We start from the raw sequence: 15,153 nt of genomic DNA on the forward strand, positions 1-15,153 counted from the left end.
ATCTACTGAGTTCTGTGAAGTCCCAGAGATGAGAAATGTGCTTCAGCCAGTGTAGTTTAGGGAAGATTGCCCAAGGAGGAAGAGGGTGTGGCCTCAGTTGAGACTTAGAGAATAGAAAAGATACCTGATTCCTTTAGCTTGATTGTGAGCCACTGGAACATAATTCTGTGATGCTTTTTTAATTATGATATATTTTATCAAATGTTGATGATGGTAGGAATTGTGTGAGTGAAAAGAGGAAAGGTTACTGAGCCAAAGGTTCTTTTCTTTCTTATTTTTCCCACTGTTAAGTCTCAGTCATAGTCTCATGACAGGTCTTCCCAGCTTGGTGCAGTGGTAAAGAATCAGCCTGCCTGTGCAGGAGATGCAAGAGGTGCAGGTTCGGTCCCTGGGTCTGGAATATCCCCTGGAGTAGGAAATGGCAACCCACTCCATTATTCTTGCCTGGAAAATTTCTATGGACAGAGGAGCCCAGCAGGCTACAGTCCGTGGGATCACAAAGAGTTGACTATGACTGAGGACACACACACGTGTAATAACAAGAATTTAATTACAACAAAACAAATTATTCATTTTATATAAGTTCTACATTGAAAGCATGATAAATTTAAGAACAATAAAATAAAATATCAATAGAGGAAATATTGATATAAGAATGTAAGCAGTTGATACTGGCATTGACCAAGCTACTGAACAGAGAGGTGTCAGTATGGAACCTGTATGTGCCAGTCCACGTGTCACCGTTCTGTCTCCACCAGAATGGAAAGAAAGAAAATAAGAAAGATGAGATACATAATAGAAGTCCTCACAAAGCTAAGGTTACTTCATTTTTCAATGTTAAAATGTTTCAGTTTTATTAAATAATGCTCATAGTAGCAGTTGTTTCTAATGATCTTTAATTACCTTAAAAGGTAATGATCTGAAATATTTTTAGTCCAATAAATGAAGTCAGGATGGCACAGACCTAGACTATTCTCCCTGTTTCTTCTCCAACTCATAGAAGCCTCTTGTAAAGCCTCCTGACTACCTGCTACCCAGTCTCTAGCTGAGTGTCAGGCGCCCTGGCTGGGGTTGGTATAGCCTCAGCCATGGACTGAGCATGCCTGAGACCTTGGCACCAGCAAAACTGGGTCTCAGACTGGCAGTTACTGGCAGTTTGACTTCAGAAGTGTCTGACTTCAGACATCTGCTTATGTGTTGTTTAGTTGCTAAGTTGCATCCTTATGTGTACCAATGAGCAAAAGAGACATTGTGGAAAGGCATGGGTGACAATTTCACATTCAGAATGAAACCTTTGAAAGTAAATAGCACACTAACGGCATATCAGTAGTTTCATCTACTTAGTTGAAAAACCATATTTTAATGTTACCCGTTAATATTTAAAGACTTGGAGATTCTCCAGGTACATTGTGCATATTCTTGTTGCTTATTAATCCCCTGGGGCAGGAACCTGTTAGGTTCATTGACTTTTTCCCTTCCCACATATATCATCACTGTGTCTCTCTGTCCATGGATTGTGTCTGTAGTGATAGCTCTCTGCCACAGACTAAAACCCTTAATCTAGAAAACTTTGTGTTGTGGGCCATTATGGGCAAGTGGGATATCGTGATGTTTATATTGTTTCTGGAAAATCAGACTTCACCCAGCAGGGCAACACTTTCACCCAGGACATATTTATTAATTGATGAGTGATTCCTCTAAATAGACTTTAGTATATTTTACAAGGAATTCTGTTTTGTTTTAAAATAGAAAATATGTCAACAGATTTTGTTATCAAAGTTTGTTGTACAAATCGATGCCCATTACTGGTAATTTTGATAAACTCATGGTCTGCTTCAGCCTGGTAAAGGAAGTTCCATTTGCAATGGTATTTAATTTGATAAATATTTTTGTCCTTTTTTCTTTGTTATCAAGAAACTAGCAGATCTTCTAGGATAGTACAATTCTGGTATTTTCATTCAAATCTATTAAATTCTTTGCAAAAACAATTTTGCAAAATGAAAAACTGATAACTGAGAACATTTATATGTTCATATATCATAATTGGCAAATTATATAAAGCTACGGCAGATGATACTTAATTTAACAAGGAAAGCACTTCTATTATAAATTTACCCCAACATTAAGAATGCATTTTATGCATTCTTAAAAATAATTTCTTGATCAGAATGGTTCAGTAAGAACATTCATCACATAACTCTTGGTCTCATAAATGTAATTTAAGATAAATTAAGTTTTTTGCTTGAATAGCTGAAACAAAAGGCATGTTTTTATTAGATAATCACACTATTAATTAATATACTCCATTAAGAATCACTTTTGTTGCTGCTGTTGTTAACCAAAGTTTCTTCCTATATGGATAATTTGGAAGTTATCATGGAAGACTATGGATACATTGTAAAGTTGTTCTGGCTGAACCAATTTTTGTTAGTTAAATCTGTATTTGAGAAGTGACCCAAGATGTTGAACAATAGACAGTTTCCATTTTAGCTTGTACAAAGGCTTAGAGGCCTAGGGGAGCACGGTGGATTCAGGAACCTGTAAGTTAAAGTAATTTCAAACTTATCATGTGGCAGGGATCAGTTATAACATGAATACATAAATATTTAAGCATAAATATATATACACCTAAAAACTAATGATTCTGAAACATACATACACTAGTTTCTTTTTTTTAATTCCCTGATCCAATACAACAGTTTTTAACAGAACATACTTTGTAATAAATAAAAAGTGCATAAAGATCTTGTCTTCAAAGATGGGGAACATTTTTAAAACAGAGTGTACCCTGTGAGTAAAGGCAGAGTGTCTCCTCAGTATACGAAAAACCCCAGGAGCTTTGATCAAATGCCAGCTGTTACATCAGTTCTGTTGGTAATCTTTCTTACTGATCTATGACCTTGACCTTGTGCTTATGTCTGTATGTCAAATCTATTTTAGGAATGGGGAGAGTATAGTTGAGTTTAATAGGATTCATGCTCCAGTCTCAAAGGATGTATATATATGTGTGTGTGTGCATGTATATACACACTATAAACAATTTCAGGAGAAGAAAGCACCATTTTCCATTATATTTCATATTTGGATAGAGATTATAAATTATTAGGCTTTTCAAATCTGATAGAAAGCACCCGTTACTTTGAAGAGCAATTGGCAAAGATTAGCAGCAGCAGCAGTTACCCTGTTAGTTTTACATTTAAACCTTTTTTTTCTACACTTATGTGCCACCAGATAATTTCTTAATAATTATTTTATGTTTCTTCAGAGAAACTATTGTTTAACTGAAGACAGTGGACAGACATTATTAATATTAATTCTAAATAAATACCACAGGTACTCTTTATCATAATTATCCTCCTGGATTTTTAAAAACCTAGAGTTAGAATTAATTTTCTTTAAAAATATTCCAGTTTCCATGTTTGCAAGATGATGCAGCACAGCATCCATGAGGGTGTTTCATTTTTGGAACAGAAATTGTCTAAGCTCTTTCTCTAGCTCCTTTGATTCTATGAACTTTTTTAACTTAAAATCTCTAACTTGATACTCTTAATTTTGATTGTAAATTTCACTTTTCTATAAACTAGAAAGGCAAATAAACTGAATAGTGGATTTATTGAATCCAATTTGTAGCATAAGCCTTCTAAGAATAATTCAGAACAGAGAAATGCTTCTTTATTTTGCTGTATCATTTACAGGAGATACTTGTTTCTGTTGCCAGGACAATTATTTTGCCTCTCTTATGCACTTATCTATGTCATCAAGGGTCTTAAATCTTCACTGTTGTATTTTATTCAGTGTATAGTCTTTAGGAGATAAGCACAAGCTCCAGTTTGAATATAAGCTCATGTGTAGCTTTTAAATAAACGTCTGTTTGAAATTCTTTTCCCCAGTAAAGAAAGTAGTGAAGATAAATAACTGGAGGATTGAATGGGTAGGGTGTATGGCTATTTCAAAATCATTTCCTTCCCCTGAAATTCACTAAAAAGACTATGAAACATTGGTCAGAGCTGTTTCCACAACTTTTATGACAGCATATCATCATTTTTATCAACTGTAATTTGATAAATTACTTTGAGACATAGAAATAGAATTTTAGAGTTGAAGAGGTCCTCAGATTCATATGTCCTTCTATCGAACACTTGAGTCAGTCAAGCACTAGTGTCTCCTAGTGAGTCTTAATAGGGAATGTGAGTGACACTACTTCACTCCTGTGGAAGCAGCTGACAGCAAGTTAAAGCTGATGGACCTGGAAGGTATGAGCAGATTTGGCCTTGGGCAAAAATATGTAAGTCCCTCAGGTTGCAGTGGAGAGTAATCTGGGCAGCTGTTTTACTCATGAGTGTCCGTCACTTCTGTTACGGATCTCTGAAGAGTATTTACATCTGAAACGAGAACCCCTGGGAAAGGGCAAGAAGCTCTTGTGGTCTAATTTTAAATGTTGAGGCCCTCAGTTGAGCAAAATGTGTTTAGGTAAGTTGATTTTCTTGGCACCCATCAAATTGAACAATCACACAGCCATCTTTCAATAGATACTACTACAAGAAAAGTTATTATCTAGCAATTTAAATAATATACAGTAGTTTTTATATATTTTTCAAGAAATTTTAAGTATACTCTGATCCAGGCTCTACCTTTACTGTGCCCATTATGATTCTCAGATATAAAATGGCAACAATTGAGCATTTCTTTTATTTTTTAAATTTTTTTGCAAAAACTTTTAATTTATGATGGAAGATACACTATAATTTTCACCTTTCAGTGACATCCCAGGACCATTATTTGAAATTGTACTTTTTTTTTTCTTGTTCTGTGACACTAAGTGTTGGATTTTATATATTCTAAAGAGGAGAGTGAAAAAGTTGGCTTAAAGCTCAACATTCAGAAAACGAAGATCATGGCATCTGGTCCCATCACTTCATGGGAAATAGATGGGGAAACAGTGGAAACAGTGTCAGACTTTATTTTCTGGGCTCCAAAATCACTGCAGATGGTGAGTGCAGCCATGAAATTAAAAGACGCTTACTCCTGGGAAGGAAAGTTATGACCAACCTAGATAGCATATTCAGAAGCAGAGATATTACTTTGCCAACAAAGGTCCATCTAGTCAAGGCTATGGTTTTTCCAGTAGTCATGTATGGATGTGAGAGTTGGACTGTGAACAAAGTTGAGCACTGAAGAACTGATGCTTTTGAAGTGTGGTATTGGAGAAGACTCTTGAGAGTCCCTTGGACTGCAAGGAGATCCAGCCAATCTATCCTAAAGATCAGTCCTGGGTATTCACTGGAAGGACTGATGCTAAAGCTGAAACTCCAATACTTTGGCCACCTCATGCGAAGAGTTGACTCATTGCAAAAGACCCTGATTCTGGGAGGGATTGGGGGCAGGAGGAGAAGGGGACAACAGAGGATGAGATGGCTGGATGGCATCACTGATTCGATGGACTTGAGTCTGAGTGAACTCCAGGAGTTGGTGATGGACAGGGAGGCCTGGCGTGCTGTGATTCATGGGGTCGCAAAGAGTGGGACTGAGCGACTGAACTGAACCAAACTTTTCATTGAGCCTTGGTTTGGAAAGCTAATTTCATCTATTTGCATAAAATGTTTGGAGTTACAACTTCTTGATAAGCTTGTCTTTTTTTTTTTTTTTTTTCCCCTGTTCAACTGTTAAAACTTTCTTTCAAAGTTCTGAATCATTTACCAGGATTTTTTTATTGCTTAAGTAAAAAGTTTCAATAATTAGGGCTTTGCAATTGTCTTGGTACTTATATATTTTTCTTCTAATTCTTACTGAAACATCTTACTGTTTGTCTTTCCGTTGCATAAATTGCATCGCCAAAATCATCTACAGTGAAATTTAGGTAATATTACCCAATAGGAGTAGCCTTTCAATGCCTTCTGCATTTCCAGGAACCAGAGCCCAGAATCCAAGTGCTCATTAAAGTGGCATTGCAGAAATACCTTTAAATTCAATACTCAAACAGGTGTCACTTGATAATGCAGAAGAAATTGGAGGAGATTTCATGAAAACAGTTGGAAGTCATGAGGTATTCATTAGATATCATTTAAATAGATACGAAGTGACTTCATAGGTGTTAATCATTGAAATGTGATTTTAATGGATAATTTGATTGCAAGTGAGATACTGAATCCCTTCCAAACAACTAGAGAAAGACCATTCTTCATTTATAAAAATAAAATCTTTTTACTTGGAGTTTTACCATTTTTATAAAAGTGTTAAAAAATTCAGTGAACTTTCCCTTTGCTTAATTTTCAAATGGAAAATGTAAACCAGTGCATCAGTGGAAATATTTTATTTCAGAGAATCAATAGTACACCTAGTTGGGAATTGTTACTATGCATATTATTTACAACTGTCTTTTATCTATTAAAACTCTAAACCAAAATCTGTCTATGCATAGGGCCAAGATTCCATGGAATTCTTTTATGGTTTAGTTTGATTTTATTATTCTTTTTTAATTATGTCCTGCCACAATAATAATTGTTCTTACTGCATGCTAGTGAACCAGTAAAATCTCAGTTTTTGAAGGATTTTTTATCCTTGTAAACAATTTTAAATTAATAAGAGAAAGATTTCATTTATAATTTTAATACTGTAAATGGTTATACATGAATTTTATTAAATTATCTTGAAATGCATTAACCCCTGGTATACTATCAGGGTTCTTTGGACCCAGTTTTAGTTTGAAGTTGTTTGGTAGGAAGGATTGTATTATGACTTTGATTCTTTTTTAAAGTTTCAATGAATGTGTTTTTTAATAGGAAAAAACATTGTATTTTCCTATTAACATGTACCCCATCAGAACTTTTTATAAATCGAACATATACTATGGAATCTTAATGATCGTATTTTTCCTATATATCTTTCATCATTTTGACCGTTTATGATTTTGGAAATTAATTCATCATTTGTTTCCAACTGTGGGATATAAAGACTAAAATAATAAGCCAAGGGAACTTAATGAAAGTGCCTAAGAGGATAATGCAGCAGTGAAATGTCATCTTTATTGTATTATCTTCAACTTTTTAATAGCATAGCCCATTAATACTGTACTATCTTTCAAGAATGTGAAAAAGAAAATGTCTGGAGACTATCTTTGTTGTCTTTTTGTTTTGAAGTTTTAGCAAATATAATAGAGAATTCAGTATTTTCTATTTTCTGTCCCTAATGTTAAAGAGAAGAAAGTTGGCATACAAAGATGCTTCAATTAGATGAATTAGTGAGTGAATGCAGAGACTGATAGTAGCATTCTAGACACGACTCATCATGGGGACATTGAATGGATAAGCAAAATCTCCAACTACTGTCTTCAGATGACAGTATCCTAGATGAATTTTCTCAAACTTAAGGGTCAGTGAGTGACCAGTATAGCACTTTCTCCCCCAGCTTAATATATAATTGACATATCACACTTTATAAGGGGTATAATGTGGTGATTTGCTATGCACATGATTACCAAAGTAAGATTAGTTAACGTATCCATCACTGCACCTAGTTGCTATAGCAATATAGTTCTAAAGCAAAAAGGAAATACAGTATTTTCCTCCTACAGTATTGTTAGTTGCTTAATAGCAAGGACTTCATCAGTCAGTATTTTGTGACAGGAACCTCACCTGCTTGTCACCTGCTTGCTTTTCTGATGCTGACACACCCACATTTTTTTGAAACAGTTCAGAAGTTGACAAGTACACAAGGCCAGTGTGTAATAAAAGAATTGGAAGAAAATAAATGACATGGAAATGATATAATTGGTATTAATAAATCTAAAAATAAAAAATATTTTGCAATTCTGTAACAAGGAAGACTTCTGTCCTGCTGTCCTCAGTATACTTTTGAGTTGTCAAAGTTTCCAAAGTTAACACATTTTGAATTATTGATACAAATACAAAAAGAAGTCTAGAACCTTATCGACATGTTTTTGAAATCTAGAATCGGTATTTACAAGTACTTACAAGTTCATGCGTGACAGTAGTTAAGCTATCAGTTCCAAAGTGCCTTGCCCATTTCAGATATGTTGTCCTTCAAAACCAGGAAAATATAGATATTAAGAATTGGATTTGCTGTGTAAATTCTCATGAAAAATTCTAATGAAGTTGTTTTTCATTGTCTCTTTACTATTCTGTAAATTATTCACAAACTGACTTAAATAGTAATTAAATATTCATTGGACCCAGATAGTAAATGGTGATAACTATTATTCTTGGTATACTGCAGGTTAAATGAATTTGTTAAAATTATAAAGAGCTGATTTTGATTTAGAATGATAGTTCTAAATCAAAATTAAGTCATTTCTTGGTATAGTAAGTGTTACACTAATTTTTTTGTTAAAACCAGAAAATATTTTTCTAAAAATTTAATGTAATCACCCTGTGCAAATGGCAACTAAGTTAAAACAGACATTCTTCATTCAGCTTCTAATTTATCACTCGGTAGGTTTTATATTTTCCCCCATTCACATATATAAATATGTATGTATTTTCAGTGTTCCTTAAATCTTTCTTCATTTTGCCTGTCATTCCTACCAACCTAATGCTTAAAGAAGGTATTAATATATTATTATGTTAGTTTCTAAACTAAATTTTTCCTTCTAGAGCTTTTGAGAGTTGCAAAATTTGTGAGTCCTTCATTTGTTTTTGTTTTTCCCTTTTTTCTTCTGCCCCTCAGTACTTTTACTCCCCCTTTGTTTGGTCCTTCTTACCTTCCATAAACCAAATGTTTTGGATAATTCTGTTCCCTTTCCACAGAAATCACGTATTTGCCATACAAATCAAGTTTCTTCCTTATTTTGTTTATGAAGAGAGTGTTGACTATTTTAAAAACGACATGTATACAAGCTCTAATAAAATCTCTAATGAAGTTAAAAATCATTAGATTCACTGACAAGGCAATGAATCACAGCATTTTATAAAATATTCTAGTTGCTAAATATGTTGCTTGTAAATCTCCAAAGAAACCTAATTTTTAAATGTGTGTTGACGCTGAGTTATTTGTAGTTGACTATACTCAGGTAGAGTGCAACACCTGGCAGTGTTAAATAATATGTATATAAAATCCAGCAAGCCAGCCACATGTTGGTGATTCAGAAATCATGTGCTTGCCTTTCCACGGAAAGAAAATGCCAGGTTAATACTAGCTTTAAATCGAATTATTTTAACCTTAAAATGTTGAAAATACAGATTTCTATGAAAAGCTCTCTATCTTGCTTGCTTCATGTAATCGGTGCTGTTTATAGAATTTTCTTTTCAAAGAAATTAATGAAAAGTAACCACTTTAACTTAGAGTTTTCCAGAAGCAATTATTCCTCTTCAGTTCTATCCTAAATTTGTTTCTTGTCCAATTTTCTACAGGGTAAAGGGATGGCTTAGTGTATAGTGTAAGTGAAGTCACTCAGTCATGTCCGACTCTTTGTGACGCCATGGACTGTAGCCTACCAGGCTCCTCAGTCCGTGGAATTTTTCGGGCGAGAGTACTGGAGTGGGTTGCCATTTCCTTCTCCAGGGGATCTTCCCAACCAAGGGACTGAACCCGGGTCTCCCGCATTGTAGACAGACGCTGTACCATCTGAGCCACCAGGGACACCCCTTTTATGTGTTGCAAGGTTTTCAAGGTGGCTCAGTGGTAAAGAATCCCCTTAGCGATGCAGGAGATGTGGATTTGATCCCTGGGTCAGAAAGATCCCTGGAGTAGGAAATGACAACCCACTCCCGTATTCTGGCCCGGAACATTCCATGGACAGAAGAGCCTTATACAGTCCATGGGGTTGCAAAGAGTAAGACAGGATTGAGCACACAATCATATTTTCTAAGCTAAAAATGGTGCGAGTGCCCTAATTGAGTTCAGTTCAGTCGCTCAGTCATGTCCGACTCTTTGTGACCCCTTGGACTGCAGCACGCCAGGCCTCCCTGTCCATCACCAACTCCAGGAGTTTACCCAAACTCATGTCCATTGAGCCGGTGATACCATCCAGCCATCTCATCCTCTGTCATCCCCTTCTCCTCCTGCCCTCAATCTTTCCCAGTATCAGGGTCTTTTCCAATGAGTCAGTTCTTTGCATCAGGTCGCCAAAGTATTGGAGTTTCAGCTTCAACATAAGTCCTTCCAATGAACACCCAGGACTGATCTCCTTTAGGATGGACTAGCTGGATCTCCTTGCAGTCCAAGGGACTCTCAAGAGTCTTCTCCAACACCACAGTTCGAAAGCGTCGATTCTTTTGATGCTCAACCCCACATCAAACTCATTTGATGAGTCCACATCACAAGGATCCCTTTTCCTTTTTTCGCACTTCTCTTGTTCCTTCCAAAGCTCCTAGTAATGTAAGGAAGCTCATTCCAGCCCCTCATAGAGCTGTGGTGCTGCAGAAGAGACTCACCATTCATATCGCTTTGCAGAAAGGTGTTTATGAAAATTCAAAAACTGGGTGGGCTTTGTAAGACAGTTACAGAACATTAAAGTATTTTCTCTAACTGATTCGATCATTTTAACAATATGGATTAATCCGTAGGATTTCCAGTAGAAATTTCCAACTTAATAGAACGACAATAAACTAATAAGGAAGCTCTGCAAGGCATACATATGTATATTGTATATATGTATATATATATACACCCACATAGACACTTACAAGTGCTGTATTTTTTGCCTACAGGTATCATAGCATAATTCTAATTCATCTTCTTAACTATTTTCTATTTATTTTTTAGAACACTGATATTTGCGTTTACTGGTGAACGGAAGATGAAGAAGGAAAAGCAGTATATTCACTGAGGATTTTGTCTGCTTGCCACCGCAGCTCTGTGTGTAGAGGAATTCTGCTGCTGTTTCTTGTTTGAGAGTTCCCAGCTCTGAGGTCAGATTACATCATAGTCTGCCTACCTTTTGTCTCATCATTGCCAGCCAGCAGTAATCCTGGTCAGAATGGAACCGCATACCTCTGTCTAATTACTGTGGAAGGTGATACACCAACACTCGCTTATTGAAGTTACATCTCACTTCCCCGCAAAAAACCATTCCTCAAAGTGAATAGAAACCAAGCACTCGTGAACACTTCTATTGAACATGACTCATGGAGAAGAGCTTGGCTCTGATGTGCACCAGGATTCTGTTGTTCTAACTTACCTAGAAGGATTACTAATGCATCAGGCAGCAGAGGGGTCAGGTACTGCCGTCGACAAAGCGTCTGCCGGGCGTAATGAAGATGATCAGAACTTTAACATTTCTGGTAGCGCATTTCCCACCTGTCAGCGTAATGGTCCAGTTCTCAGCACACACACGTATCAGGGATCTGGCATGCTGCACCTCAAAAAAGCCAGACTCTTGCAGTCTTCTGAGGACTGGAATGCAGCGAAGCGGAAGAGGCTGTCTGATTCCATCGTAAATCTAAACGTAAAGAAGGAGGCTCTGCTGGCTGGCATGGCTGACAGTGCGCCTAAAGGCAAACAGGACAGCAAGGTACTGGCCTCTCTGCTTCAGTCGTTCAGCTCTCGGCTGCAGACTGTTGCCCTGTCACAACAAATCAGGCAGAGCCTCAAAGAGCAAGGATACGCCCTGAGTCATAATTCTTTAAAAGTGGAGAAAGATTTAAGGTGCTATGGAGTTGCATCGAGTCACTTAAAAACTCTGTTGAAGAAAAGCAAAGCTAAAGATCAAAAGCCTGATACCAATGTCCCTGATGTCACGAAAACCCTTATGAGAGATAGGTTCATAGAGTCACCTCATCACGTGGGGCAGGGCGGAACAAAGGTCATGAGCGAACCCTTGTCGTGTGCTGCAAGATTACAGGCTGTCGCAAGCATGGTGGAGAAAAGGGCTAGTCCTGCCACTTCACCCAAACCCAGTGTTGCCTGTAGCCAACTAGCACTGCTTCTCTCCAGCGAAGCCCATTTACAGCAGTATTCTCGGGAACATGCTTTAAAAACACAAAACGCAAATCAGGCAGCAAGCGAAAGACTTGCTGCCATGGCCAGATTACAAGAAAATGGCCAGAAGGACATGGGCAGTTTCCAGCTCTCAAAAGGCATATCAGGCCATCTTAATGGTCAGGCAAGAACATCGTCAAACAAACTAATGGCTAGCAAAAGTACAGCATTTCAGAATCCAGTGGGTATTGTCCCTTCTTCCCCAAAAAATGTAGGCTATAAGAACTCCCTGGAAAGAAACAATATAAAACAGGCTGCTAATAACAGTTTGCTTTTACATCTTCTTAAAAGCCAGACCATACCTAAGCCGATGAACGGACACAGTCACAGTGAGAGAGGAAGCATTTTTGAGGAGAGCAGCACGCCTACGACCATTGATGAGTACTCAGATCCCAATCCTAGCTTCACCGATGAGAGCAGTGGTGATGAAAGTTCTTACTCCAGCTGTGTGCCCATAGACTTGTCTTGCAAACACCGGATAGAAAAACCCGAACCCGACCAGCCTGTTTCTCTGGATAACTTAACTCAGTCCTTGCTAAACACTTGGGATCCAAAAGTCCCCGAAGTTGACGTCAAAGAAGATCAAGATACCTCAAAGAATTCTAAGCTAAATTCGCACCAGAAGGTAACCCTTCTTCAGTTGCTGCTTGGCCATAAGAATGAAGAAAACATGGAAAGAAACAGCAGCCCTCAGGAAGCACACAGCGATGAGACGAAGTTCAGCACACAGAATTACCCCCGGACGTCTGTAATAGAGAGCCCCAGCACCAACAGGACTACTCCCGTGAGCACTCCACCACTGTTTGCATCCACCAAAGCCGACTCTCCCATCAACCTTTCCCAACACTCTCTGGTCATCAAATGGAATTCCCCACCGTATGCCTGTGGCCCCCAGCCCGAAAAGCCAGCGAATACCGCCTCGAGCCACCTGATGGACCTTACAAAAAGCAAAGAATCGCAGGGGGAGAAAGCCATCCACAATGAAGGTGCACAAAACTCGGCCACGTTCAGTGCCAGTAAACTGTTACAAAATTTAGCGCAATGTGGAATGCAGTCTTCCGTGTCAGGAGAAGAGCAGAGACCCAATAAACAGCTGCTGAGTGTAAACACAGATAAACCTCCAGGTATGATTGATAGACTGAATAGCCCTCTGCTAGCCAATAAAACAAGTGCAGTTGAAGAGAAAAAAGCATTCGGCAGTCACACAATAGGTCCTGAACCAGGCCTCTCTGGGTCTGAAATAGAAAATCTGCTTGAAAGGCGCACCGTCCTCCAGTTACTGCTGGGAAATCCCAACAAAGGGAAGACTGAAAAGAAAGAGAAGATGCCCTTAAGAGATGAGAGCACTCAGGAACATACAGATAGAGCTTTAAGTGAACAAATACTGATGGTGAAAATAAAATCTGAGCCTTGTGATGACTTGCATCCGCATGGCGTGGGCATGCACTTGAGCCACGAGGCTCCAGGCGCCCCCTTCTTAGGGACAGCCCCTCCCGTGCAGAGAAGCGCACCTGCCTTACCAGCATCTGAGGACTTGAATCCAGAGCCTGGCTCACCTCAGGATTTTTCTTTCTCAAAGAACGGTCTGCTAAGCCGATTGCTGAGACAAAATCAAGACAGTCACCTGGCTGATGAGCTGGACAGCAGTCACAGGAACAGTGAACTGACACTTGTAGAATCGAAGAACCTTTGCATGGTCCCTAAGAAAAGGAAGCTTTACAGCGAGCCATTAGAAAACCCCTTTAAAAAGACAAAAAGTAACACAGTCGATGCTGCAAACAGTCACAGTGCTCCGGAGGTGCTGTACGGGTCCTTGCTTAACCAGCAAGAGCTGAAACTTAGCAGAAGTGATCTTGAATTTAAACATCCTGCCAGTCACGGTTCAGCCAGCGAAAGTGAACCCAGGAATTGGACCAGAGAGAGCAAAAGCTTCAACGTCCTGAAACAGCTGCTTCTCTCAGAAAACTGCGTGAGAGATTTGTCTCAGCACAGGAGTAACTCTGTGGCTGACAGTAAAAAGAAAGGACACAGAAGCAGTGTGACCAACAGCAAGCCTGAATTCAGCATTGCTTCTCTAAACGGACTGATGTACGGTGCCACTCAGCCCGGCGGTTGCATGGACAGCAGGACCTTTCCATACCCAGGTGTTGGAAGGGCCGCCCTGAGTCCTCCTTTCCCTGAGCACTTGGGCTGCACAGGGTCTAGACCAGAAGCTGGGCTTGTGAACGGGTGTTCCATGCCCAGTGAGAAAGGACCCATTAAGTGGGTTATAACAGATGTGGACAAGAATGAGTATGAGAAAGACTCTCCAAGACTGACCAAAACTAACCCAATACTCTATTACATGCTCCAGAAAGGAGGCAATTCTGTTACCAGTCGAGAAACACAGGACAGGGACATTTGGAGGGAGCCTTCATCTGCTGAAAGTATCTCACAGGTTACAATCAAAGAAGAGTTACTTCCTGCTGCAGAAACTAAAGCTTCTTTCTTTAATTTAAGGAGCACTTATAATAGCCATATGGGCAATAATGCTTCTCGCCCACACAGCGCAAACGGAGAAGTTTATGGACTTCTGGGAAACATGCTAACAATAAAAAAGGAATCAGAATAAAATGGACCTGCCACCCAACTTTGGATCTTTTTAAAACTAATGAACTTTGAGATCTGTATAAATAGGCGCATGATTTGAGAAAAGCATGGTATAATTGAAACTTTTTCGTTTTGAAAAATATTGGTTAATGGTGATGTTTAAATATGCAGACTACTTTTTGCTTCATGTTAAATGTCATGAGGAAGCTGCTGAACTAGCAATTGGTTGTTTGACACCTTCTGTATGCATCAGACAACAACTGTGAGTAGCCCATGAATGATAATTCTTTTTTTAATCACAGATACTAGGCATAAATTAAAATATAAATCTCCATCCAGCAGATTAATGCATTGCTGCCTTTATTAGAGGACTTGATTTTGCTTTTCAGAAGCAACCTATATAACACGTTTTTTAAAGTCCACATTATTAAATAATAACTCTTTAAAGGGTAATTATTGAATTAAAAAACCTAGTGCTGTTTCATTTCTCTTTCAATTCCAAAACAAATTAGAAAAATATATGCTTACATTTTTCACTTTTGCTAAAAAAAAATTATTTTTGACTATTGAAAGGGGTTTTGTGATTCCTCAATGTGGCTGGGCTTCCCCGATCCTTTTCAATATTCTGTA

General features: G+C 38.3%; 1 protein-coding gene across 1 annotated transcript; it reads left to right on the plus strand.

Annotated features, from left to right (window-relative positions):
- The first annotated feature begins 11,074 nt into the window (after positions 1–11,074).
- On the plus strand, positions 11,075–14,929 carry NRIP1 (nuclear receptor interacting protein 1). The gene has a single exon (XM_068986704.1). The coding sequence runs from the start codon at positions 11,075–11,077 to the stop codon at positions 14,543–14,545; it is 3,471 nt and encodes a 1,156-aa protein (XP_068842805.1). The 3' UTR covers positions 14,546–14,929.
- Positions 14,930–15,153: the final 224 nt, after the last annotated feature.

The sequence above is a fragment of the Capricornis sumatraensis genome, chromosome 1 (assembly GCF_032405125.1).
Source record: "Capricornis sumatraensis isolate serow.1 chromosome 1, serow.2, whole genome shotgun sequence".
NCBI classification, from domain to species: Eukaryota; Metazoa; Chordata; class Mammalia; order Artiodactyla; family Bovidae; genus Capricornis; species Capricornis sumatraensis.